The following is a 26,700-nucleotide window of genomic DNA, read 5'->3' as shown; positions in this document are numbered from 1 at the left end:
GGATAACCAATGCAGGATCAAGGATCCAAAGAAAGGGTATGAAGTTGCAACAACAGGCACATATGATAGAGGCTTATACAAGCTTGATGCTCAACCTTATGATCAGAAGGTATTGGCTGTAGCAAACACTTCCTAGGCTGATTTGTGGCATGCCAGGTTTGGACATGTCCATCACAGGGCATTGTCCTACTTGTACAACAATAATATGACTCAAGGAATGCCAAAATTCCAGAAACCAGCAAATGAAGTGTGTGAGGGGTGTGCACTTGGCAAATTGCATCACTTGCCATTCAATAAACAAGGCAAGAATTGGGTCAAGGCAACCAAAGTGTTGCAGATAGTGCACAGTGATGTATGTGGCCCCATGACTATTCCCACGCATAGAGGAGTAAGGTACTTTGTGACCTTTATAGATGACTTCTCCAGGTTCACTCGCTTTTTCTCATGAAGGAAAAATATGAGGTGTTCTATTGGTTTCAGGAGTCCAAAGCTATGGCTGAGAACCAAACCAATTCTAGAATTGGAACACTCAACTCAGATAGAGGGGGAGAGTACATGTCACATGCATTCCAAGTATTTTTAAAGCAACATGGGATTAAACATGGGATTCCTAGCCTGCCCCCTCCCTCCCTCTCAGCCTGCCCCCCTCCCCTTCAACCTCTCAGCCTCTCCCCTTTACCCCTCCCCCCGCTCCCTCCTCATCTCCTTTCCCTTTTTTCTACCCCCCTTTCTCCCGCAGCTTTTTTTGGAGCGGAAGGAGCCTCCAAATTGTTAGAGTCGGCCTCCTCACCTCGATTGGCGATGGATACTCTGTGAGCCAATCCTACTCCACCTCCACCAGCCGCGAAAACTATTACCTTTTCTAAAGACGAGTTGCAGCACCTCAAGAAGGATGTAGAGATTGAATGCTCTACCACGTTGCTAGCATGCATCTTCGGGTCTCATCCCTCCAGATTCCAAGCCAAAGACTGGATGCTTGCGGCTCTCCCCCCAGACCTCACTCCACGATTGTTAGATGTTCGTCTTCTGGGATGAGGTTTTTTCCAGGTTGTTTTTGACACTCCAGAGGCTGCGAGCATTGTGCTCAAGGCTGAGTTTTTACACTTGGGACACAGGAAGATCTTCTTTGAAGCCTTTCATATTGGTTTCGACCCAGTGGAGCCAGATAAGGAAATCTTTTCACTCTTCATCAGATTCCCCGGGCTTCCCCAAGTTTACCATCGACTTCTTTCTGTTATTGGGGAGCATTTTGGCGCAGTTGCTGAGATCCCACCCCTCCCTGGGTTGCCATTGACTGCAGCAGAGGCAAGCAAGGCTGATGGGGTACCTAGAGTTAGGGTCCTCTGTAAGGATCCTAACCTCAAGATGGATCATGTTATGATCCAGCGCCCGGATGGTTCCTTTTTTCGCCAGAGAGTAGAGATTTCAGGCAGACAGGACCAGTGCAGGATATGCAGGACCATTGGACACTTTGCCAGGGATTGCCTCAGGAAGAAGAAAAGGCCCAAGAAGCCCTCTGGTATAGCTACCGCCCCATGGCCTCGACAGGGGGGACAGGGGGGTGGTATAGGTCCAGCACTTCCTCCTCGGCCTCGACAGAGGGGTGGTACAGGTCCAGCACCTGCTCCTCGACCTTCGCGTGGCGGTCCTCCTCAGGATGGTGGTGGTACAGGTCCAGCACTTGCTCCTCGGCCTCGACATGGGGGTGGTACAGGTCCATCACCTGCTCCTCGACCCCCACCTACCTTAGGGGCACGCGACGCTCTCCAATGGGTTCCGGCACATGTGCAGATCCCTCCTTTAGTTCACGAGGGTACATTAGCGGACTCTGCTTCACCTCGAGCTGTCCCTCCAGTCTCACCTTGCACAGTCCGAGATGCTGAAGCTTCGACCTCCTCCTCGGTGTCAGCTTCTTCCCTAGATCCAGCAGTGCCAGACGCTCTTCTTGAGGTAGTAGAGGTCTCCGCGGCTGGGCAGACACTGGATAGAGAGCAGTCCTCACTTCCTCCCTTGGATAGGGGGAAGGGGATGGTTTACACTATTGATCCTCTTCCCTCAGAAGGGATCCTACGCACTCCGGTGTCTGGCTTGCTCCACAGGAACTCGTTTTCAGCCCTGGCAGATGGTTCAGATTTCCTAGAGGAGGAGTTTGTGCCTGCTACTTTTGGGCAGCCAGTGATTGGGTTTCCTGTTGACAGGGCTTCTTCTTCTGGTGGCAGGGTTCTTTCCCCTGTTGATTTTCCGCCACTTGGTTCCATCCCTCCCTCCTCAAGCAGCAGGTCTTCCCCTATTGAGGGGTTTGTTTCTGCCACTAGGTTAGGTAAGGTGTTCCACTCTACATCCTCCCGTCGATGAGGATTATTAGTTGGAACATACAGGGCCTAGGTGGCATCCCACATCGCCGCCGTAGACAGCTGATCCGAGATCAAGCTTCATCCAGGTGTTACTGGGGGTTCCTTTGATATCTTATTTATTCAAGAGCACAAGCTGGATTCTAGAGATTGTGCCAAGTCAGGCAAGTTGCTTTCTGGCCATACTTTTTGGTCGCCTACCTTGGGCACTAGGGGGGGCACTTCTATTTCAGTTTCGCAGTCGGTTCTCCCCTTAGTTGTTGGACATGGAGTCATTATTCCCTCTAGAGCTCAGTGGATTATTCTTTTGATTGGAGGGCATAAGGTTGGTTTCCTTAACCTGTATGCCTCCAACATTAGAGGGGAACGTGTCCTTATGTGGAAGACTTTGCTCTCCTGGGCCCCCATTGTGGATTCATGGGTGATTGGAGGTGACTTTAACATGGTCGAGTTACCGTCAGACAAAAACGGGGGTAGAGAAGGCGGACTTCACTCTTTGGAGAGAGCAGCTTGGGATGCCTTCCTTTTTCACTTCTGTGGCAGAGTTACTTGGTGTGATGATGCCTTTCTTATTCAGCCACAGTCCCTCCTGTTCTCTTGGTCGAACAAGAGGCAGCAGATGCCTATTCATGCACGCATTGACAGATTCTATGTAGATGATTGGGCACTAGATAGAGGTGGATCGGTATGCATTGCTACTGGGGTTTCCACTTCAGACCACTTTCCTGTTGTGCTGGCTATCTCAGAGCCTCACTTGAGAGGCCGGTCTGCCAGCATCAGGATTCCAGATGCCTTTTACACAGAGGAGGACCTTACAGAGGCAGGGTTGCTCATGTCCAGGGTGGGCAGCCATATCCATCACATGTAGCCGCTGCCCTTTCTGGTATTAGCGACTTCTACCGCTCAATTGCTTGTACCATAAGACGAGATATTCTCAGATGTGAGATTGGTGTTCGCCAGCAGTTGGCAGCTTTGCAGAGGAAAGAGCAGAAACAGCCTTCAGATGCTTGGATTCAGGAGCGCCTTGCTGCAGCAAGGGCTCATCAACAGTTATTGCTTGATCAGGGAGCAGATATGCACGGGAGTCCTTCTGGATTCAAATGGGTGGTAGAGTCAATAAACACTTTTTCTCTACTCTTGGCCCTAGACATAGTAGAGAGAGTGTATCCCAGCTTATTGACTCACATGGGGTTTTACAGACAGAGCCTGATGATGTCTTACACATAGCTTCAGATTTCTATGCCACCCTTCTTACTGCTGATCCTGAGACACATGATAGAGAGGATGCTAGACAGGCTATTTGGCAGAGCATCCCTGTGTTGGTGAATCCGGGTATGCATGTTCTACTCGATGCACGTTTCACCAACACAGAGTTCAGGACTGCACTTTCAGCCCTTCACAAGGGCAAGTGCCCAGGTTCGGATGGCCTCACCCCGTCTTTTTTCATTGCATTTTGGGATATGATTGGAGACTATATTACTTCAGCCCTGTAGGCCATTTGGGACTCTGGCGAGATGCCTGGGTTGCTTACAGAGGGTCTCATCCACCTTATCCCAAAAGGAGGTTGCAGAAATTTAGTGTCCCAGTGGAGGCCTATCACACTTCTGGGGACTTGTTACAAGATTTTGGCCAAGGCTATCAGCCTCCAATTGCAGCCACTTCTCCCTGATCTTATTCATGACACTCAGACGGGATTTGTGCATGGCAGAAGCATTTTTGATAGTATTTTTTCTTTCTGGGAAGCTTCAGAGTGGCCAGAATCTTGCCATTATACTTTTGGATTTTGAAAAAGCTTATGACAGAGTAGATTGGGTTTTTTGGAGGGCACCCTTCTATGCTTTGGCTTTACTGATGCTTGGATTAGAGGTGTTTCCTCTTTGTACAGATCAGCCCACAGCTAGGTACTTATTGGTGGGGTAAGGGGTGAGAGATTTCAGATTTTGAGATCAGTCCGTATGCCCCCTTGCTCCTTTCCTTTTTTTGTTGGTGGCCGAAGCTATGAGTATCTATGGCGTATGCCCCCTTGCTCCTTTCCTTTTTTTGTTGGTGGCCGAAGCTATGAGTATCTATGTTAGATCTCAAGCTGACATCTTTGGGCTGAGACTTCCCATTAGAAGGGAAGAGGAGCTACTTGACAGTGAGTTGGTAGATGACACAGCAGTTTACTTGGATGCCACTCCACAGACGCTCACTTCTTTCAGGACAGCATTGGATTTATTTTGCTTCGCGGCAGGGGCACAGATAAATTGGCATAAATCCAATGGCTTTTGGATCAGTGATGAGGACACTCCAGTTTGGGGGCTTGACATAGGATTTACTTGGGTTCAGAGGGGTGAGCCTATCAGGTATTTGGGCTGCCAGGTCGGCTTGGATATTTCTACCACGCAGCAGTTTGCTCCCGTTTTGGAGAGCATCAGAAGGAAGCTTCTTTTTTGGAGCTCAGCCAAGCTAGATCTTGCCTCTAGAGTTGTGGTGGTCAACTAGGTCCTCTTGGCCACGGCCTGGTTTGTTTGTTCATGCTGGTGCCATTCTAGGGACTGCATCATTCAGCTCAGAAGACCGATCAGAAACTTTCTCTTGAGTGGGCTTGATGGCACAGCAGATGCCTTAGCCAGGGTGGCTTGGGAGACCCTCATCCTCCCTACTCAGGAAGGGGGTCTCAATATTATTGATCCAAATTTACAGTGCAGAGCTTTACTTTGCAAGATGGTGGTGCGGGGACTTATGCCAGGGTAGGAACCGTGGAAGGACTTTCTTATCAGTAGCATACAGAGGTGCATACCTTCTTCTGGAGGAGACTCGATGAGCAGTGTTAGGTGGATCTTCACCACAGCACACCTAAGATCACCTTCGTCCCCTCTCATGGTTGCCATTCTGAAAGCTTGGGCCAGTTTCAGAAGCACTCTTCGGAGGATTCCTCCTTCCTCTCGGGAAGAGATTGATAGGCAACCCATCATGTGGAATGACGGTATTTTAGATGATCATGGCAGACCACTGGGTGCCTCACTCTACATGCAATGGTCCAGGTGGGAGAGGGGACCTGCATCTTCTATGGGGTCTTGGAAAGCTTTCCGCAGGCTCCCAGAGGAGACCAAATCAAGGTTGACAGGACATCTCAGAGGGAGTGCAGGGAGGATCTTGCAGATTGAGGCAGCCCTTCCAGAGGTTTGGGTAGACACAGATGATATGCCACTCACTTCCTCCACTTGGACAGGTACTTTTTTGAGAGGCGGTGTTCCGCTTCAGGTTTTGGCCTTTCGAGATGCACAGGAGGATGCTTTGGTTTTTAGTGTCCAGGATGGTGGCAGATTGCTCAGGTCCACAGAGGACATCTTGCTTGAGTCTGCTTTTCAGCCTATCAGGGTTGTAGGTCTTTTGGTGCAGGGATCAGATTCAGAGTGGTTCCTAGACCCAAACCCCCGGCTACTCTCCACCAGGTCTTGGAGGCTCTGGCTCTATGGGGGAGTTCCCATCAGGTATTTGCAGTGGGACCCCGGAGAGTGGGAGTGGATTGATGCAGGGCATCGAGAGAAGAGCATCCCCTTCTTTCGTTACACGGTCAGTAATGCCAGGAGATATCAGCTCAGTAGTAGAGGTTGGAGACCTTCCAGAGTTCCTCATTGGGAGACTTTTGATATCACTGCGGATCTGCAGAGGTGCTTCTGGAGGAGACTATGGAAATCCCACAGGAATAGAAAGATCACTATGCCCTCGATGCCTTTCTACTTCGGAGACTATTCAGCATTGCTTATGGGATTGGAGACAGGCGAGGATGATTTGGATGGGGGTAGCCAGGATTTTCAGTCACTTTGCCCACTCCCCATTTTTTATGACATGGGGCTCAGTGGCTTGGCTTTCTCTTACAGGACCTTAGGTTTTCTATGAGAGAGTTGACTCCTCTCGGGCCATTTCGGTTCGACGTCATCGGATTGAGTCCTGTTCATTGGATGTGGTACCACACCTTCCTTTTACAGCTGTACATGCCTCTGTGGATACTTCTTGGGAGATTCTAGCGAGCATAGCATCCTGGCATATCTGGAGAGCCAGATGCACAGAGGCTTTGGAGGGTACTCAGGTTCATCCCTTGCACACATTGGCTAGTATCTGGATAGACACCGTACATACTTTGATGGCCGTATGGACGGGTATGCAGGGAGACTCCCGTGCAGCCTCAGCTATGAGGGCTTCTCTCTTCAAGGAATGGAAGGATTCTCCTTTCTTCTCTTAGACTACTACAGGGTTGAGGTGGCACTTTCAGCCTCAGTGTTGGTTGTTTTCCACCTCACTCTAAGGGGGTTTTTTATTTATCCTTATGATTTCATGATGTATTCCGCTTTGAGCTTGCTCTCGCGGGTTTTTTCTCTTACTTAATAGAAGTCTTTTTCTTGGAAAAAAAAAAAACATCAATTGACTTTTTTTGCCAGAGAGTAGAGATTGCAGGCAGGCAAGACCAGTGCAAGATATGCAAGACCATTGGACACTTCGCCAGGGATTGACCTAGGAAGAAGAAAAGGCCTAAGAAGTCTCCTGGTACAGCAACCGCCCCACGACCTCGAAGGGACATTGACGACAGATGGTCCACTACTGTGGCTATTGCTTCTCATCGGGTTCCGTCTGTGTCTCATGGTTCAGTAAGAAGCAAGAGTGAGTCTCTCTTTCCTCCAGTGAAGCAGAGTACAAAGCTGCAAATTCAGCCACTACGGGACTTGGCTGATGCGCCCATTGGGAAAAATGTGGTTGGCACGAATTTTTATAAGGTGAAATACCATTCAGATGGCACAGTTGAGAAATACAAAGCCCGTTTGGTTGCCAAGGGGTATACACAAGAGGAGGGGATAGATTATGAGGAGACATTTGCTCCAGTGGCCAAGATGACCACCATTCGTTATGTCATCTCTCTTGCTACGTTTTATGGTTGGTCAGTGTACCAGATGGATGTCAAGACCGCTTTCCTCAATGGAGAACTTAAAGAGGAGGTCTATGTACATCAGCCCCAAGGTTTTGAGGTTTTGAGGTGAAGGGACAAGAGCACAAGGTATGCAAGCTCAGGAAGGCTTAATATGGGCTAAAGTAAGCACCTCGTGCATGGTATTAGAAGATACATCAGTTTTTGATGTCACAGGGCTTCGTAAACACTCATACAGAGCCAAATCTGTATGTTCTGCAGCCAAAATTAGAATTGGTCATGTTGATACTATATGTGGATGACATCATACTCACTGGCAGTGACTTGCAGCAAATTACAGCAGTGCAGTCCGCTTTATGTCACAACTTTGACATGAGAGATTTGGGCCTATTGCATTATTGTCTTGGCATTGAGTTTTGGCAGACCCATGATGGGATTTCTATGTCACAGACAAAGTATTCGAAGGGGTTGTTGCAGAAATTTAAAATGGAGAACTGTAAGCCTGTGGCTACTCCATTGGAAAAGGGACTCAAGCTGAGTAAGCATGATGCTACTGAAAGGTTTGATGGCACTTTGTATAGGCAGTTGGTTGGCAATTTGATATATCTATGCTCCACATGGCCTGATATTGCCTACGCCACAGGGCTTTTGAGCCAGTTCATGCATTGTCCCATGATCACACATTGAAATGCAGCAAAGAGGGTTCTCAGATATGTCCATGGCACTCTCTCTCTTGGATTGCATTATGCTTCAGATTGTAATCTAGAGTTGAGTGGTTTCACCGACTCAGATTGGTCAGGGGACATTGACGACAGACGGTCCACTACTGGCTATTGCTTCTCATTGGGTTCAGCCTATATCTCATGGCTAAGTAAGAAGCAAGAGTGAGTCTCTCTTTCCTCCAGTGAAGTAGAGCACAAAGCTGCAAATTCAGCCACTACAGAGTTGATGTGGTTTAAGGAAGCTTTTGCATGACTTGCATCATGCACAGGATGGGGAAGCAAACTCTATCTTTTGTGACAACCAGATTTGCATTGCCATAGCCAACAATCCTGTCTTTCATGCTCGCATGAAAGACATTGAAAATCATTATCATTATGTACGGAATTGTATTTATGATGACTTCACTGATCTCATCTATTGTCCATCTGAGGACAATGTGGCGGATATCTTCTTCTTTTTTTTTTTTTTTGGGCAAAAAAGAGACTTCTATTAAGTAGGAAAGAAACTCGCTAGAGCAAGCTCTGTGTGGAAATACAACATGCTAAGCATGTAATAAAAACACCTCAGAGGAATGAGGTAGAAAGAAACCAAGGCTGAGGCTGAAAATGCCAACTCAACCTTGTAGAAGTCTCATCAAAGAAGGGAGAGTCTCTCCAATCTCTGAGAAAAGTAACTCTCCTGGAGGAGGCTGCTCGAGATGATCCCTGCATGGTCGACCAAATGGCCTTCAGAGTGTGTACCATATCTGTCCAAGTATTGGCCAAGGTCTGAGAAGAGTGAATCTGAGAACCCTCCAAAGCCTCAGTGCATCTGGCTCTCCAAATGTGCCATGCTGCAATGCTAGCTAAGACCTCCCAAGGAGAGTCAGCCCTGAAGGACAATGTGGCGGATATCTTCAGCAAAGCCCGGTCAACAAATATTTTTTTACGACATCGACATGGCTTGGGGATTAGAGAAATTCTCACAATGTCAAGGGGGGTTGTGAAGTGATTCACAATGACATTGTTTTCATGTACTCCCATAGGTTGCATATCCATCTGGATGAATCTGTGCAACCATGGTACTTTAGGTACTGCAGGGTACACCTGAGATGTTTCCAGGGTACTTTCAGCCATATCTTTGAGCTGGGATTTGTAAGAGATTACAAAGATATGGTGTTGTAGGCATAAACTCAACCCTATTGTTGACCAGTAGTACTTGGGTACTATATATACCAAGTACTTGTATTGTTTCATTTGAACATTTCTATTGGAGCTTTCTTGTATGTGCACTCTTGCTCACTTATGTTCACAACCTGTCTCCGCTTTGTTCCTATAAAGTCACAATATCGCAGCCACTTTCTTTGGATCGATTTCCATTTCTCTAAGTACTGAACACTATCCTCAAGTGTTCATGATGAACAGCAAGACTTTTGCTAAAAACAAGGTTGTCGTCGATAAAATGTACTGCAAACAAATGTAAAACAAGGTTGTCGTCAATATTTACAGGTTTTGCCCCTGGGATTAGTTCAATCTTATGCTGATCATTCCAGTCTAGAGGTAACCCATAAGGCAAGTCACCCATAAAACAGTCAAAGCTTCTCTGCATAGTCCTGAAATTTGAAGTTCCAATTAGGTAACCCTTTGGTCCCATACTTCAGTTGAACTTCCGTCTACCATCTTGACTGTATATGCATAGTCAGATGGACTAGTTTTTAATTTCAGCCTCTTTACAAGCTTGGAGTTAATTACATCGTGCATTGATGCTGAGTCAAACAACACAATGACGTCATGATTGGCTACTGGCCCATTCATCTTAATTACCTCTGTATCGTTAAAGGATGTATACCCCATTGCTACGGGCTTTGATAGGATATTATCAAGTGCAATGTTTACTAGCTTAGCAACAGACACACAAAACAAAACAGGTACTGACCTCTAAGAAGATCCCGCTAGTTGAAACTGCATCTGTTCTACTCTGGGACTTCTCTCCATCTCCATGTCACATTCAGAGATCACCATCTCAGCCATACAACAATCCTTGTTTCGTGGACAATCTTTCCACTGATGAGGCTGAAGGCATCCAAAACACAAGCCTTCTCTCCTCGCTTTTTCTTTTTGCTCTGGGGTCAAAGAAGACTTAAGCCCGGGCTGCCATTGGTGTTACTTTTCTTTTCACTCCAATGGAGAAGGGGTCTCAACTGGCTTTGCCTGTTTGGCTTGGCCACTAGGCCGTGAGGCACTCCCTTTAATAACCCACTTCTTCTTAAACCTAGTTTTCTTCGGGTACTCATATCGAGTCCCAACCTGCACAAACCCACTTATTTTGTTTCCTTTGGCATCCTCATAGTTCAAGGCTATGGCAATTGCTTCATCTATCGTATTCACGTACTTAGCCCGAACTTCCATCTTGATCCGGTCGCTCAAGCCAAAAATAAAATTCTTTACTTGAACCACCAACTAAGGTAGAGGTTCATAAATTTTCATTATACTTTCTCTAAACTTATCAGTGTATTCAGTCACTGATAAATTTCTCTGACGAAGGTTTCTATACTAATCCCAAGCTTGAGATGCTTTGTCAGGAGGTAAGAAGTGTTTTCTAAATTCTTGCTTGAACTCCTCCCAAGTAGTGGATGCTACTCCATCCTTCTGCTGTTTTATCCACCATCTATCTGCCGTTGCCTCATTAAACATGTGGGTAGCCTTGCGGATTTTCTTCATATCATTCTTGATTTCACAAATGGCAAAAGCCTCATCCCATTTGTGTAACCAGGTCTCTATGATATTGGAACTACGGTCAGACATCCGACCATAATACTTTTCTGGCCTATAATTGGCAATATTAGGCACCTTAGCCCTTTTGGGCTCGACCGTATTGTTGGAACTTGGGGAGAGAGGAGAGCTTCATCATGGAGGTGAGTGAGAACACATGAGATATAGCAATGGGTGTTCTATTCGTTGTGAGAGGAAAGTCCCTCTTTTATAGAAATGGAGAGAGGGTGGCCTAAATCAAAGGCACCTCTCCTACATCAAAGGAGGTAGCTCCTAAATCATAGGAACTCCACAATCATAGGCACCACTCCATGTGGGGGCCTTTGCATTACATCATCACTTGTGTCATGGTCTATGACACTAAGTGTGCCTCTTCTACACACACACACAAAACCATATGACTGCTAGTGGATGCACACATGCACCTAGCAAGCCCTTGATCACACATATCCCAACATACCCCCCCTCAAGGGTTTGCCTCTTGCAATGTCAAGGATACATCTAGTCTCATAGTTTCTCATGTCATCTCATGGTGGTCAAGGATAAATATATGTCTAGGATCTCATGCTAGCAAAGGTGCCCAAGGGTCAAGGTTTACAAAAATGGGATAGACCCCCCCAAATGGTTCTCTCTCTTGCATGTACAAGGATTAATCATAGGCCTTTGTGTGGACCTAGTTTCTCATGTCTGCAAGAGGTACTATCGGAGCAAACACACATCACATGGCCTACATCATATGGTGACTGGACGTGATTTACAAAGACTATATGGACTAAAGAAAAACCATAACATTCTTTTTGGAGTACTAATCCAAGCAGAGAACCTCAAAATTGACTACATGACCAAGTGATGATTAATAAATTTCAGAAGACAAAGTCCTCAAAAGGCATAGTCCTTGTCTTCTACCACAAAGTTTGATTCTTCATTTGTTGATGGAATCTTTCCTTTAGCAAGATTTTCTTTGTTGTTGATGCAGATCTTCTTCACATGAAGTGCTTCATTCTCTTAGGAGTCATTCCTCTCCTCTTCTTGGTATTGTCTCTTGGAGAGCAGCTGTAGAGAAAACCTTTTTAGATGGCAATACTCCATAGTATGATTGGGTACTCCACAGAAGACACATATCTTTTTCTTGGTGTTTACCTTGATGAAATATTCACCATTACAGGGCTTTACTCTCATTCTAGGCTTCTTTTGGAACACTTTCCTCTGAAATACATAATCAATGTTAGAGGAACAATATGATGAAGGCATATTGGCAAGGTCTTACCACTAATATGGTAGTGTCTAGTCCCTTACAAATAAGTCTCCTTCTCCACAAGTATAATTGGTTGGAGAGATAGTTACATACCCCAAACTCTTAGCATAAAGGAAATACAATGTCTATTGCTTCAAAAAATAGCATTCAAGCATATTCAAAACATAAATGCATTATGAGCATTTACCAAAGCTGTCAAACTGCAGGACAGTGCTCCAAAGATAAGACTGAAAAATGCTTCAGATCACTTCCAATGGTCAAAAATCCAAAAGACCAAAGATAACTGACATAAAAATGAAACTTTCTAGCACTTAACCATATTCAATGGTTCATCTTAGAAGCATATATCACTGTTACCCCCAAATTGAGCAATCTGAAATTGGAGGGTGCAATTGAAGCTGAAGAGAAAAGCTCTGAGAGGTCTTTCAAATGCAAATAGAAGCTCTTATTGAGGACTACTTCCAGGAGAGAGGAATGGCGAAATTGCACGTTGTGTCATCGTGGAAAGATGCGCCTATTCCGACTGGTTTTTTGCTTGTTTCTCCTTATTCCAGCAAGCATTTCAGCTCAAATTTCATGAGAGAAAGCTCATAGTGTGTCCACTTGTGGCTAGGAGGAATTCGTGAAATATTGCGTCAGTAGGTAGAATTGCTTGAAAGTTCGTCAAGGAGAGATCGTGTTGGCACGGGCTGTAGAGGGCATCTCTCCCTAATTTCTTGGTGTCCAAGGTGTGCCCTAAGTAGAGGAAACTTCAGCGTAGAGGGCTCTGGGAATGGTCTCTTAATGGAGGAGAACGGAGCTAAGCAAAATCCGGAGAGAAAGAGGACAGAAATGAAGAAGAAGATGGAGGGTGGAGAAGAAGATGATGAGGTGGCATATTGAAGCTACAATGGGCTAGGGACTCAAGGAGGCTCTGATACCAAATGTTGGAACTTGAGGAGAGAGGAGAGCTTCATCATGGAGGTGAGTGAGAACACATGAGATATAGCAATGAGTGTTCTATTCGTTGTGAGAGGGAAGTCCCTCTTTTATAGAAATGGAGAGAGGGTGGCCTAAATCAATGGCACCTCTCCTACATCAAAGGAGGTAGCTCCTAAATCATAGGAACTCGACAATCATAGGCACCACCCCATGTGGGGACCTTTGCATTACATCATCACCTGTGTCATGGTCTATGGCACTAAGTGTGCCTCTTCTACACACACACACACAACCATATGACTGCTAGTGGATGCACACATGCACCTAGCAAGCCCTTGATCACACATATCCCAACACGTATGAACACTGGTTTCAGGATCCATTGGAGCTTTATCTTTCTCTTCATGAGATGGTCTAGTAAACATATTGCGAACCAATTTCTTGAGCTCGGATTGCCCTACATTTGCTTGCTGATATCCCAAACTGCCCACAGGAATCTGAAAAGTCGCAGCTATACAATTGCCACTTCTAGCAAATGATAATTTATCAAATTCAAGCAAAACCCCAAATCTGCTAAATCGAAGTATGACAGGAACATAATCAACAAAAGGAAGGAAGTGATAAGATGCTCCTTGGTTCAAAACACTAATCCAGTCTCCACTTTGGTTCCAATGGATGGAAGTCTTCAACTGGGCACAGCCAGCCGGCTCATCCAAATCACCCGTCAACTGAATCTGCGTTAAACATCTTTCTACGGCCTGTGAAGTACGTCATCATAGCATCTTGCAAATTAATCCCCCTTTCAAGAATTCAGTCGGCATACAAGGTCCAAGCCCTTTTGATTTTCCACTGACTTGGGTCTTGTCTGAGCCAGCACGTAGAGCAACCTGCAATTTCTTTTACACTGACTACTGTGAACTGAAAGGAGACCCAAAAAGTACGCCAACATATCACATTCATTTCACCCTTCTCCGTGTTGGCGAAAATGGACTGAAAACCATCTCATATGGGCATAGAGACATCTTGTTTTCTCTGACTATGGAAAAAACAGCCTAGAGAGAGGCATCTTTGAGGCATGAATCTGGCTGAGTCTTTGAGGCGTGAATCTGGCTGAGGGACGGATTTTGGGTCAGCTGAGAAAAACATGCAGGTCTGCTAAGGAAGGCAGCAATGAACAGAGGGGGTATTTTATGCTGGGGCCAACCGAAGCAACAGATGGTGCAACAGAGGCTTCATTCTAAGGGGTGGCTTCACAATTGAGAGCTAACACCCTGGTTGGTAGTCTATTATATTAGATTATCTTACTTCCACATGGTTAAACAATGAGGCTATCAATCTGATTATATAGATATATTTTCACATCTATTCACTCGAAATCAATATAATCATTCATAAACTTAGTAAAAGAGCTCTCATTAACCTAAACTTTTTGGTTCAACGCTCTAATCGAGTCTGACTTTTATGCAGGAGAATATCAGGAGGTTCAGGCTAGCAGTGCATACATAACCAGAATCGTTGCTACTTACGATGCCAGCCTGCTCGTTGTTGCTGGTGAAGATGGAGTGTTATCAATTTTTGAGGTGAAAGACAGGGAGAAAGCACTTGTTGTTGGTGCTTTGAGACGTGAAAAGGAATCTTTTGGGTGGGCTGAAGAGGTTCTGATAACAAAGACAGACCTCGAAGAAATGCGAGCTCATGTGCAGGAATTAGAAGAAAAGGTGTGTTAGTCATTACTAAGGGCTATATCATTTTTCAACCAGGAACTCAGCTATTATATTAGACAATGATGTTCTTGCGTTACTCTACAATACCTCACAGATGCACACTATGAGAGTATTTGACAGTATTCTTGTTTAGTACAAAGTTAATTCTATATATATGGATACAAGCCTCGATGTAGCTTCTTATCTCATATGTAGCTACCTTTGCTATGGGATATTTGATATCTTAAGAAAGAGAAACATTATCGTGTATGACTGCAGGTTTCTGAGCTCAAAACCGACAATGAATACCAAATGAGGCTCAAAGATATTTCTTTGAATGAGAAAATCAAGAATTTGAGTGAGAACTTCCAACATCAAATTGAAGAGGCTCAATCAAGATATGACAAGCTTCTCCAAGAAAAAAATCAAGAGGTCAGTAAAAAATAGAAGATAACCAATTCAGATGTTAAGATTATGGAAAAGAAATTGACTGATTGTAATATTGCTAGAAAGAATTCACTAGGTTGTCATAATTGTTGTGGAATTTTACAGAGTTTTTTCTTCCTTTTGACAATACAACTGTGTACATGCACCCATAATTTTCTTTACGGGGTCAAGTTTCTTTTCATACGAGATCTTGGAGAACCACTAACCACTTAGCTTTCTTTGATGCCACTGGTACAATCTCTCTTTTGGAGCTAACAGATGTTGTACCCATTTGTGATCTCATAAACTCTTGTGCTCTTTTGCAAACATTTTGAGATCTCTCCCTCCTCTCTCTCTCTCTCTCTCTCTCTCTCTCTCTCTCTCTCTCTCTCTCTCTCTCTCTCTCATATATTCAAAGGGATCCATGTTAACCCTTTTGCATTCAATTCCTGAATAAGTCATTGCATCATTGTTTGTTCTGGAAATCCCACAACAGCAGCTAAAATGACTTATTGTGCCATGTTCACTCCAGGAGTTAAACACAGAGGAGAAGATGATCCACATAGAGGAAAGACATTTGCAACAACTAAAGGAACTAGAAGAACAATGGCAACAAAAGATGATGGCAGAGGTCCAAAGGTGAACTCTAAAACAAGTCAAATCATTTTTTTAAGGGTACAAGATCTCATTCTTTCGTATTGTAACCTAGAGGCAATGGATATGACATGAGAATGTAGAGAAATCTTGAAATAATCTATGTGCTATGGTGTCTAGATTTATCCAAGATGCCTTGTGCGGGCTCCAAAATCCTCAATCTGATCATGTACCAATATCCAAGAAGATTCAGCCCAACATCACTAATGTTCTGAACTTTTTTAATACTTAGTCAAGCCCTTTTTCTTGGCCCATAGCTTTATGCATAATTGTTTTCCTCTTTTTTTCTAAAATGGCCGAAGGTGTATAGTATGTTTGAATTGGAAAGGGATTGCTAGAGTTTTGAGCACTTTTGTTCCTTCGCCCTTCTTCATGACCCGGGGCTTGCTAGCATAGATCTCTCTTTTGGGGCCTCAGATCTTTTGAGAGGCATGACTCTTCTTGGGCTCATTCATTTTTTACGACACTTAGTTGAGTCTTGGATGATGTTCCCCATTCTCTTACAGACCTGCACAAGCCTCGGTGGATACTTTTTGGGAGATCTTAGCGACCATTTCAATGTGTCATTTTGGGAGATAGCGTAGCTAGCAATTCCATGATATTAGACAAAGAAATACCCATAGATGCAATTCAAAGAACTTATGTCTCATGGTTCAAATTTGATTGAGCAAACAATTTTATAGATAAAAACATATTCTCGTACCCATAATCATGATAGAAAAGAGTTAGCCAAGGAAAAGTAAAAAGGAGAAGAACATGATAGCCTACCATCACGCAGTGACCATTTTCCAAAGACACTCAAAGGTTGCACAAGGAGGCAACCGACAGGCCTGTGCTTTGTTATTTTTCCTATAAAAAGACCTCTGTTAAGTATGAAAAAGACTCACTGTTGCTTTGCTAGTGTTCTGGAGATGATCCCTCACTGTCTTCTTCACACGACATCGACATGGCTTGGGGATAGGAGACATTCAAACAATGTCAAGGAGGGTTGTAAAATGACATTGTTTTCTTTTTTACTCCCATTGCTATATCCACATGTGCATGAATTTGTGCAACCATGGTACTCTAGGTACTGCAGGTGCTTCCGAGATCGTCGTTTTAGAGCATTTCAGCCATATCATTGAGGGGGGATTTGTAGAGATATATACAATGATATGGTGGTGTAGGATAGACTAGGACTTAGTCTATTTTAAAGTTTTTGTGTGCTCTAGTACTTGGACTATATATACCAAGTACTTGTACTTCATTTGGTTGAACATTTAAGTTGGAGTTCACTTGTGTTCACTTCTTGTTCTCTTGTGTTCACAACTCTTCTCCATTCTTGTTCCTACAGATTGATGCATGGCATTGAGAGAATCCAAGAAATTTTAGCTCGGCCTTAGGGGCTGGAAACCTATAGAAATCCTCATTGGGACACCCATTTTGAAAGAGACTCTTGAAATCCATTAGAAATGGGAAAATCACTCTTTTCTTCTAGCTATCTATTCACGAAGGGATTATACCGAACCATGGTGTCTACTCTATGTGAGTGTTGTACTTTCACTTGTCACATCAATCAACTCAAGTGGATCTTTTTGGTCATGTAAGTGATTTCCTTTAGTTCTTGCATCTCTTTACATTTCCTTTCGTTTCTATTTCAAGTTATGCTTCCTTCCTTCTAGCTCCCTTGCCTCCTTTCCACCTTCTTCTTGTTCCTTCATCCCCTTCCAGATAAGCCTCGCCTGTCAACGATTCCATAGACAATGTTGAATAGATTTCTCAGTAGAAAGGAAACGAGGTCAAGTAGGGTCTGCCCCAAACCTGGAAATCAGGGGGGAGCCCTTCCCCATAAGGGGGGCCTATGAGAAGATCCATCTATGCGAAGGCTGCCACTACCCCTAGTGCATGGGGTGTTCCTCATAAGCCCTCTCTGTAAGAGAAGCTTCCAAGGCTCGGCACCTGGGGTGAGGCCACGAATCACCAACTTGTTGAGAAGGGCCTTGCTTTGCATCTCCAGATCAATGATACCCAAGCCTCCCAGTGCCTGCGGCATGATCACCATCATTTGCCAAGCTACTCGGGCCCTAGTGTTCTCGTGCCCTCTGAACCTGCCCAGAGGAAGTTCCGTACCAACCGTCAGAGCTGCCCAATGCATCCTTTATGAAAGCACCAATAGGAGGCAATATACCAGGCAATGGCAAGAAGGACCTGGTTTTCCACTAAGACTCGACCTGCGAGGGAGAGTTTGGCCGAGCTCCAATAGAGAAGCTTGCGCCAGACACTCTCAAGGACCGGGGCTGCTGTGATGTCAATACCCACCTGGCATCCAAGGTATCTTGCTTTCTGGCCCCGCGGTATCCATCTAAAACCAAAGTCACTCCCCCACTCACGGATCTCCTGTGTCTCCTCAAAGCCCGTGAAGAAGCCTATGGATTTCGTCCAGTTGATCCATGCCCCCAAGGCCTCACAATAGATAGCCAAGGTGCCTCTGACTCTCTCTAGACTCGCTGTGGTACCCTCAACATACAAGGCCGTGTCATCTGCAAACTCCGAGTCAAAGAGCTCCTCCTCTTGCCTGATTGGGAGCCTCAACCCTGTGAGACCCACCACCTGTGATCTCAAATAGTGGCCCAAAGCCTCCGCTACAAACAAGAAGAGGAAGGGAGCTAGTGGGAAGCCTTGGCGGACCGAGCTATAGAGAGGAAAGGCCTCGCCTGTGTGTCCTCCGATAATCATCTGACTAGAGCTCCCTACGTATAGCACTGAAACTCCTCTGACCCATCGGTTTGAGAAACCCAATCTCCTCATAGTGCCCTCGAGGAAAGACCACTCGACCCTATCATAGGCCTTCTCGAAGTCCAAGAGAAGGATGGCCAGTGGCTGTGACTCCTCCCTGGACAATCCATTGCCTCCCAGAACGTGAAGATGTTGTCCAGGATGCTGCGCTCCTGGACAAACCCAGTCTGTGTGTCATGGATGATGTCGGTAAGATGAGGCCGTAACCGCAAACTAAAGACCTTGGCGAGGATCTTGTATGCAATATCAAGCAGAGTGATCGGCATCCACTGTCAGATATCTGACCTATTTCCCCCTTTTGGGATCAAACAAACAAATTCACCCCGTGCACAAGGACTGAGGGAGAAGGCCTGTGTCAAAAATCTCCTGGCAAGCTAAACGGAAAGGGGTGGAGATAATCTCTCAGAAGTTCTGAAAGAAAGCCGGAGCCAAAGCCATCCTCCCCCGGGGCATTTTTGGGTCGGGAGAGCCTTGAGGGCTTCCCAAAGCTCCTCATCTGTGAAAGGCTCCTCTAGTCTGCTGCATAAGTCCCGTGAGACTACTGTCGGAACGTGATCCCAAACTAGCTCTCGGGGCACAAGACCGGCTTGGGTCATCCTCTATGTCTGAAAGAGCTGGCTATAAAAACCGGTGGTCATGTCAAGAATCTCCTGCAGGTCAGTGTGTATGATGCCCTGCAAGTCCCGGAGACGCTGTAGCTGTGTGCCGATTGATTGGGGCCCAGTGGTCTAAAAGAATTGTATCCTGTCCCCCCTACTGTACCCATCGAGCCCCGGAGAAATGGTAGGAGAACTCAGCCCGCTGCAGCTCCGTGTCCTGAAGCTCGAGATGAGCGCTCTCCAATCTATCACTAAGCCACTAAGACACTGGGTCCTGCTCCCTGAGCGGCTCGATGGAGGTGAGGTCTCTCCTCAAAGCCTGCTCACGCTCCTAAAGGGTCCTCCTCCCCGCCTGAAAATGTGAGCCTGCAGCTCCACACTGCTCCTCTGAATCACATCGGCAACCCACGCAGCCCAAGCCCTCACTTGGTGCCATCTCTGAGTGCTCCTAGATCTTTGCCATAACTTGTTGAATCTCCTGATCTTGCAAGAGGTCCTTTGGAATGCAGCCCCCCTTCTCGAGGAGACCTCGGCGGGGCTGATCCAAGTGAAGTACCACTGGAGAGTGGTTGGACATCATGGTACCTACCAAAATCCCGTTAGCGCTGCCTCTGTGTAATGCTCAGTCCCCAACATAGAAGCGGTCTAATCTCTCGAGCAATCCATCGTGTCTCCTCTGTCCAAAGGAGAAGAGAAGGCTTCCAGGAGTCTTTCTGAACTCTCGCTCTCCCCATGGGTCTCTGCCTCTGATCATGAAAATGAACTGCTCCCAGGTACTACACTCTGCTGCTGGCATCTCAGAGAACGAGGTGCCGCCCTGCTTGTCTTCCCCAAACTCTAGGTTGTTGAAGTCCCCTTCAACAATCCAGGAGTCAACATCCGGAAGACACTCTGACAGCCTCCTCCAAAAGGCCGAGCGATGCTGTCTACACGTTGGGGCATACACGTTTAGGATTCCAATCCTGGACTCTCCCGTCCGAACTCCCATCCAAACTACCCGTCTTGGAATGAGCTCGCCCTAATCATAGACCTTTGGAGCCAAGGTCTGTGAGATTGAGATACAAACCCCTCCGCTCCGTCCTACTGTGGGAGACCACTCCTCTGGACCTCTCCCTAGAAGAAGGTGATGGCATCTTTTTGATTTCTGCTGCTGAAAACATGTGCTCCTGAATCATAAGGATGTCCATTGCACGCCCTACCACTACCCTCTACAACTTTTTCCGGAGCAACAGGTACTGCGGCTGGCTACGAGCACGGTCGTGGAGCCCGTGTACGTTCCAACTCACTATGGTCCAACTCATGAGGACGGGGGAGTCGGGAACACGGCTCTCCTATGGGTGGGTGCCTGTCCTAGAAAGACTTGTGTGATTTTACTGGGAGTTTGGAGGGCGAGTGGTCAGTGTCTGTGCGGTGTGGTACTAGGGTGAATACCGGTTAAATACCGATCTTCCGTGCCCACTTCATCATGAAGGAGGCTTCCACCCCGAACAACTCCGCACATGTCTGGAGGGGCCAGAAGTGTGCTTGCTCCACCTTTGCCTCCATCGGCAATTTGATAACTCCCGTTGCTAAACCACACACCGGCTCCTTGCGCGTGAAGTCAGCTGAAAGTTCACCTCCGTGCCACGGGCGTACCAAAGATCTAGTCCCTGTGGTCCCATCCACTCGTCCTTCATGAGCATAAGCTAATTACCCAAAATAACATCAAACACCTCCGAGGACCACTTCTCCAACCCTGTGGAGGCAAACGGAAATCTCCAAACGGGGTGTGTCTGAGATCCCACTGCACTGATCAAACCCCCCTTTCGGGGCTGAAGGACCATGAGCGTGATCTCCAATGGTAGAGGGTATGAGTCTGGAATCTCCAGATAGTTCCAGGGTCCTAACCTCCAGAAGTCCCACGATAAGGGGCGCCTAGGCTGGAGGTTGGGAGCTGCTGGCCGGGAGGACGATGAGCCTCGTCCCTCAGGATCCCTCTCGGAGCAGACCTACTGCTGCGATGAGAAAGTAGAAGGGGGCGTCGTCGCTCCCTTTTCTGATGGTGGCAGGGGTGTAAAAGCGGAAGAAGATGCTACTGAAGTGGAGAGGGGAGCGGCGGGAGAGGCTCGCCTGGATCCACTCTCGCACCTGTCTCCGTGTAGGTGTGAGGCCCACAATTCTGCCCACAAGCGCCTTGTCCTGGAGGGATTGAACAGCCTGCTGTACCTGTTGCTTGTTAGCTGGGGAAAGAAGAACCTTGACGGCTGTGGGAGTCAAGGGAGCTACCATAGAGCCCCTCTGGCCAAACCAAAGGTCGCCACCAAGATTTTCTTTCACTGTAACAAACACGAATGCTCCCGCTGCAGGGAGGCAAACGAAAAAGGAAAAGAAAGAATGATGAGGCGAGGCGAGGCGGAAAGGCGGAGGAGAGAGAAGGAGAGGGCGGAAGGGAAAGTAGAGGAGAGGAGAGGAAGGAGGGAGAGGAGAAGGAGGAAGGAATGAAGAGGAGGAAGGAGGGAGGGAGAGGCGGGAGAAGAGGAGAAGAAGGAGGGGGGAGGTGGAGTGGCGAGGGGGGTGCACTGGCGAGAGGGCAGAAGGGCGGGAGGATGTGCGGGGCGGCAAGGAGGGGAGTGGGAGGCAAGGAGGCGAAAGGCGGGGTGGAGCGGGGGAGAAGGCAGGGTGGGGGGCGGAGCAAGGGGAGGTGGCGCAAGGGCGGAGCAAGGGGAGGCGGCGCGGGGGAGAAGGTAGGGTGGGGGAGAAGGCAGGGCGAGGGAGCAGCAAGGAGAGGCGGCGTGGGGCGGGAGAACGTAGGGTGGGGGGCGGAGGTGGAACAGGGAGGGTAGGGCAGAGCGGAGAGGGAGGAGGGGTGAGGCGAAGCGAGGGCGAGGGTGAGGGCGAGACAGGGAGGAGGGGCGACAAGGAGGAGGGGCCAGCGGGCGGAGCAAACAGGAGCCACAGGCAGCCTACAGGCCGCTGCGGGCAACGAGGGGGAGCACACCGAGCAGCTCCTCCATGCCTTGTAAGACCATTCTGAGCATGTTATTTTCCCTCTTAGGGTATTTTGTTTCTCATGTCTTGCATAATTTTGCCATGAGCTTTGCTCTTGGAGTGTTTTCATACCTAATAGAATTCTTTCCATGGAAAAACAAAACTTGGAGGATAGATGGGTGATTCATTTCAGTGATTGGGTGTGTCGGCCTATGCTCTATAGAGCTATAGAGGCATAGAGAGACACTATTGAGGCATATTAGATAGCAAGAGGAGACAACGATAGTTGAGACCGGACTCAGATGCATGTCACAAACTTCTATGAGTTTGAGTCAGAGTCAAGCCATAGGAAGGTGGTGGTTTGAGACGAAGGCAAAGTGGATGAGTAGTAGGAGGAGGTGGAAGAGAAGAGATCACGGGCATAGCAAAGGTGGATGAGTGCACATACAATAGAGGTTCAATCTATCTCGACTTTACTCAAAGGTGATTGCCAGTGAGGAGTCACCATATTGACATGGCCCGACGCATACATAGGACATATAGATGATGCCTCCCACCATGCCACGACATGACTCGATAATGATAGATCTGTGATATCCTCACATCACATCAAAGGAGCTCACCACCATGATGTAGTGTGCCCACCAAGACCGGCTCCTCGACTACTCCCCACTTTCATATCTATATCTATATCTATATCTATATCTTGCTTTGATATGCGATGTTCAACTCTAGGGTCTTAGTGTACCCTTGCACCATCATCAGTTTTTTGTCACTAAGCATATTGCAAGGGTCTTAGTGCTACACCCTGCACCAGCCCATGATGGCTTGACTTTGGATGTTTTTTTTGTTTCATAGGCCCATGAGGCTTTTTGGAGATGGTAATCTCTCTCTCTCTCTCTCATGTTGTGGCATGCGATGATCGCCTCCAGCAGCTGCACGTAGCTCCTCCAGCTAGTGCAGCAGTTGAGGAGAGGTTGGCCTACTTTAATCCCTTTTGTACATAACCTCACAGTCGACCCTTTTATGCCTTCAGCCGATCATGCACGTCTGCACTTTATTCTTACCCAGATTCCTCATGCCCCCCCTTCTAGACATCATGAGCGTCAGCCATACTATGAGGTTCATTTTGACCACCAGTTTGATGATATTTATAGCCAGCACCTGAGTGGTCTTCTCCGTCCGCACCTTCTCGATGCCCTACCCTCCACACAGGATCGGTGGGACCTTGTACATACCTCCATCATCTCGGCAGCCCACAAGTCCTTCCCCGTCACTTGCCACACATCCAGTCCTCCACCAGTCGGTCTTGTGCCTTGTAATGGATGGTATGATGAGGAGTGTAAAGAACTCCGTAGGAAGCTTCGCCTTGAGACACAGGAGAAGTCTCCCCTCCTCATTGAGACCAAGAAGAGTTACAAGCGTTTGGTGCGACGCAAAAAGTGCCAATTTCTAGCCCGGAATGAGGAGGAGCTGAGAAGTTTACTTTTCAGCTGTGATTCCAAGGAATTCTGGAAGAAATTCCTTCGCTTGAAATCTCAAACTCCTCTTACAAACCCGCAGGTTTGGCTTGCCTATACTTCCACTTTATATGATATTCTAGACCAGCCACAGATCGACTTATCCCATGTGCCTAGACCTACCTCCTCTGCCTTATTCTCATCCAATAGTGTCCGAGCAGCAGCTCATCGTTTGAAGACTGGGAGAGCTAAGGACCATGATGGATTACAAGCGGAGTATGTAATCCATGGGATTGATGCCTTAGCTACAGTCCTCTCCCGTCTTTTTAACGAGTCCATTTGTACAGGTCTTCCACCTAGTTGGCTAGAAAATACTATAGTACCCATACACAAGTCGGGGGATCCTTTGGAGGCGTCGAACTACAGGACCATTATGATTGGCCATGTCATGGCCAAGATTTATGCGACCATTCTAGAAGGACATATAAATGACCATGCTGAGGCGACAGGCATGAGAGCTAGAGGGTAGGCAGGATTTCGTGCAGAGCACTCGACTCTAGATCATATCTTCACACTCAGGGCTTTGATTGAGGAGGCGAAGTCACGTAAGCAACGGCTCTATTGTTGCTTCGTGGACTTCAGAAAGGCATTTGACACTGTGCCGCGTTTCAGACTCTTCCAGCGACTTCGTGACTTGGGATTCAATGGGGAGATTCAATGGGCGATCATGGCCTTGTATGAGAGAGTCACAGGTAGAGTCAGGACACGGGCGGGGCTGTCGGGGGAAGTACGCAGTACGATAGGGGTGAAGCAGGGGTGTCCTTTGTCTCCGACACTCTTTGGTCTTATATCGATGAGTTAGAGATGTACATACAGACGATGGGTGGTACATGTTCTTTACTGGCAGGATCCACGATATCGATTCTCCTCTATGCAGATGACGTGGTTCTTATTTCTTCCTCCCAGCAGGGTTTACAGGCACATCTCCATGCACTCCACAGCTTTTGTCAGGACAGAGGGTTGTCTGTAAACCTTGGGAAGACCAAAGTCATGGTCTTCAACACGTCATACCAGGTTTATAGGAGAGGCGAGTTCTCTTTCACATTTGATGGGCAGGAGGTGGAGCTAGTCAGGGAGTATACATATTTGGGTGCCACATTTAGAGGTCCAGTCTTCACCATGACGCATGCAGCACGAGATAGGATCAGTAGAGGGTATGCCGCCTTGGCTCTTCTCGAGAGGCAGTGTGCACAGTCACATTTTCAGCATCCCGACACGAAGTCCTTACTTTTCGATACGCTGGTGAGACCTGCAGTCATGTATGCTAGCCCCTTTTGGGCAGGAGATCTCAGTGTTGCAGATTGGAGACGAGTAGAGAGGTTACAGATCATCATGTTCTCCAGATTGATCAGAGCGAAGCCCACGGTACCGCATCAGATTACGTTCGTAGAGTTCGGAGCTACACCCCTAGCGCTAGATGCAGCATTTCAGTCAGTTACATACTTGCATAGGATCAGGGCGCTCGGAGACTCAGCAGCAGGCAGAGCACGATTACCGTGGCTAGCACTGACATCCTCGCAGATGTTAGCGGAGAGAGGTCATACTTTTTGCTGGTACCACACACTCTCCACATGGCTCACCTCGCTGGGCTTAGATATGGATAGGCTGCCACCATTTCGATACAGCATAGATGCCCCTCGCCTCTCTCTCACTCGACATGAGCTCAGCCAGGTTATCAGGGCAGATTTGTTGCAGCTACACACGTTTCGCACTTGGGTTCATCCCACGGAGCTTCCTACGAAGATGGCCACATATCGTGACCATTTTCTCAGGATTTCAGAGGATGGCTTCATCATATCCCCAGGATATATCGGCGTTCATATGTCGCACTCACTCAGGATTGCCTTGGGCCAGCTCAGGGTATCTTCCCACAGATTAGACGTTGAGGCCGGCAGGATGCGTCGTACAGCTACCGGACATAGACCCAGGCGAGAGACTAGGATATGCCCTTGTTGCACTATGGGGGAGGTGGAGACTGAGGAGCACTTTGTTTGCAGATGCCCTTTATATTATGAGATCCGTGGCAGATTTCACTGTTTATTTGGGCACGGATTTGGACCTCTCTCTCGGATTATGGAGTATGAGGATCAGTATTGCTTAGCGTTGTTCATCAGGGAGATCACCAGATACAGAGAGAGATTCCTCAGAGAGCACTGTCGCATCCCTGCCAGAGACCTGGTTATTCATGAGGAGCAGGACGAGGCGCAGGACCATGAGCACAGAGATAGCCCATCTTGCCAGAGAGCACCGATGGTTCCACCCCGAGGATGTACATATGACATGATCCGGCAGCACCGCAGGATGATCTTACACAGAGGCCGTACCCGTCGCTTTATTTCTAGACGACGGAGGATGATGGCAGATTTTCGGAGGAGATTGCTCCATGGAGACTTGGCACCGCCAGCAGCCCATTTGACACTTGCCCAGATCTTCACACTCATGGCAGGAGGCATGGTCGATGGCCATGACTTCCATCATTTCTTTGGATCACAGACCCCTTAGGGAAGACGATGTTCCTCATATTTCATATTTTACATTTTGTATCTAGGCATTTTTGGTACTCTATTTCATTTCATTTTGTATCTAGGATTTTTGTAGCCATTTTTGGCATCTTAGCGGTATTACGATGAGGCCACCTAGTCGGCGCATCGTTGATGATGTATTTTCCTTTCGGATGATTTTGTGTCCCATAGGCCATGTATGGCCTTCCGTGGACCTTTAATAAAATTTCTTTCTTTCTTTCTTTCTCTGTCTCCCCATGTGGAAAAAGAAGCCTCCTTGTCTCTATCCTTGCTATTTGCACTTTTTCCATTCTTCTCCTTTCTACCCTAATATCACCAAAAAAATTTCATGAAAGAGACTTCCTTTAAGTATGAAAAAAACCTGCGAGAGCAAGATCGATGCGGAAATGCATCATGCTGGACATGAGAAAAAACACTTTAGAAGAGTAAGCAAAAACTCAAAAAGAGCTAGAGAGAAACCAAGGTTGAGGCTGAAAATGTCACCTCAACCCTGATGTGGTCTCTGAGAAAAAAGCGGAGCCCCTCCATTCCTTAATTTCACAATTTGAAAGACAAGGTATACTATATTCTTATGAAGAGATATATTAGTAAAAAATTTCATCTCAATCATTTACAAATCATGTTTATA

At 46.9% G+C, this 26,700-nt stretch overlaps 1 protein-coding gene across 1 annotated transcript in view; it reads left to right on the top strand.

Annotated features, from left to right (window-relative positions):
• LOC147891511 (uncharacterized) overlaps positions 1-26,700 on the top strand; it is a 170,527-nt gene that overhangs the window by 92,903 nt on the left and 50,924 nt on the right. Inside the window, exons 8-10 of the mRNA XM_087387981.1 lie at positions 14,374-14,624; positions 14,889-15,041; positions 15,568-15,674. Coding sequence (XP_087244107.1) covers positions 14,374-14,624; positions 14,889-15,041; positions 15,568-15,674 — 511 coding nt within the window. The remainder of the gene's footprint in view (positions 1-14,373; positions 14,625-14,888; positions 15,042-15,567; positions 15,675-26,700) is intronic.

Source organism: Dipteris shenzhenensis, chromosome 17, assembly GCF_047967505.1.
Source record: "Dipteris shenzhenensis isolate YYH24624 ecotype China chromosome 17, Dip_SZ_1.0, whole genome shotgun sequence".
In the NCBI taxonomy this organism is placed as follows: Eukaryota; Viridiplantae; Streptophyta; class Polypodiopsida; order Gleicheniales; family Dipteridaceae; genus Dipteris; species Dipteris shenzhenensis.
Note: the sequence above shows the minus strand (reverse complement) of the source record. Positions and strands in the feature narration are given on the sequence as shown.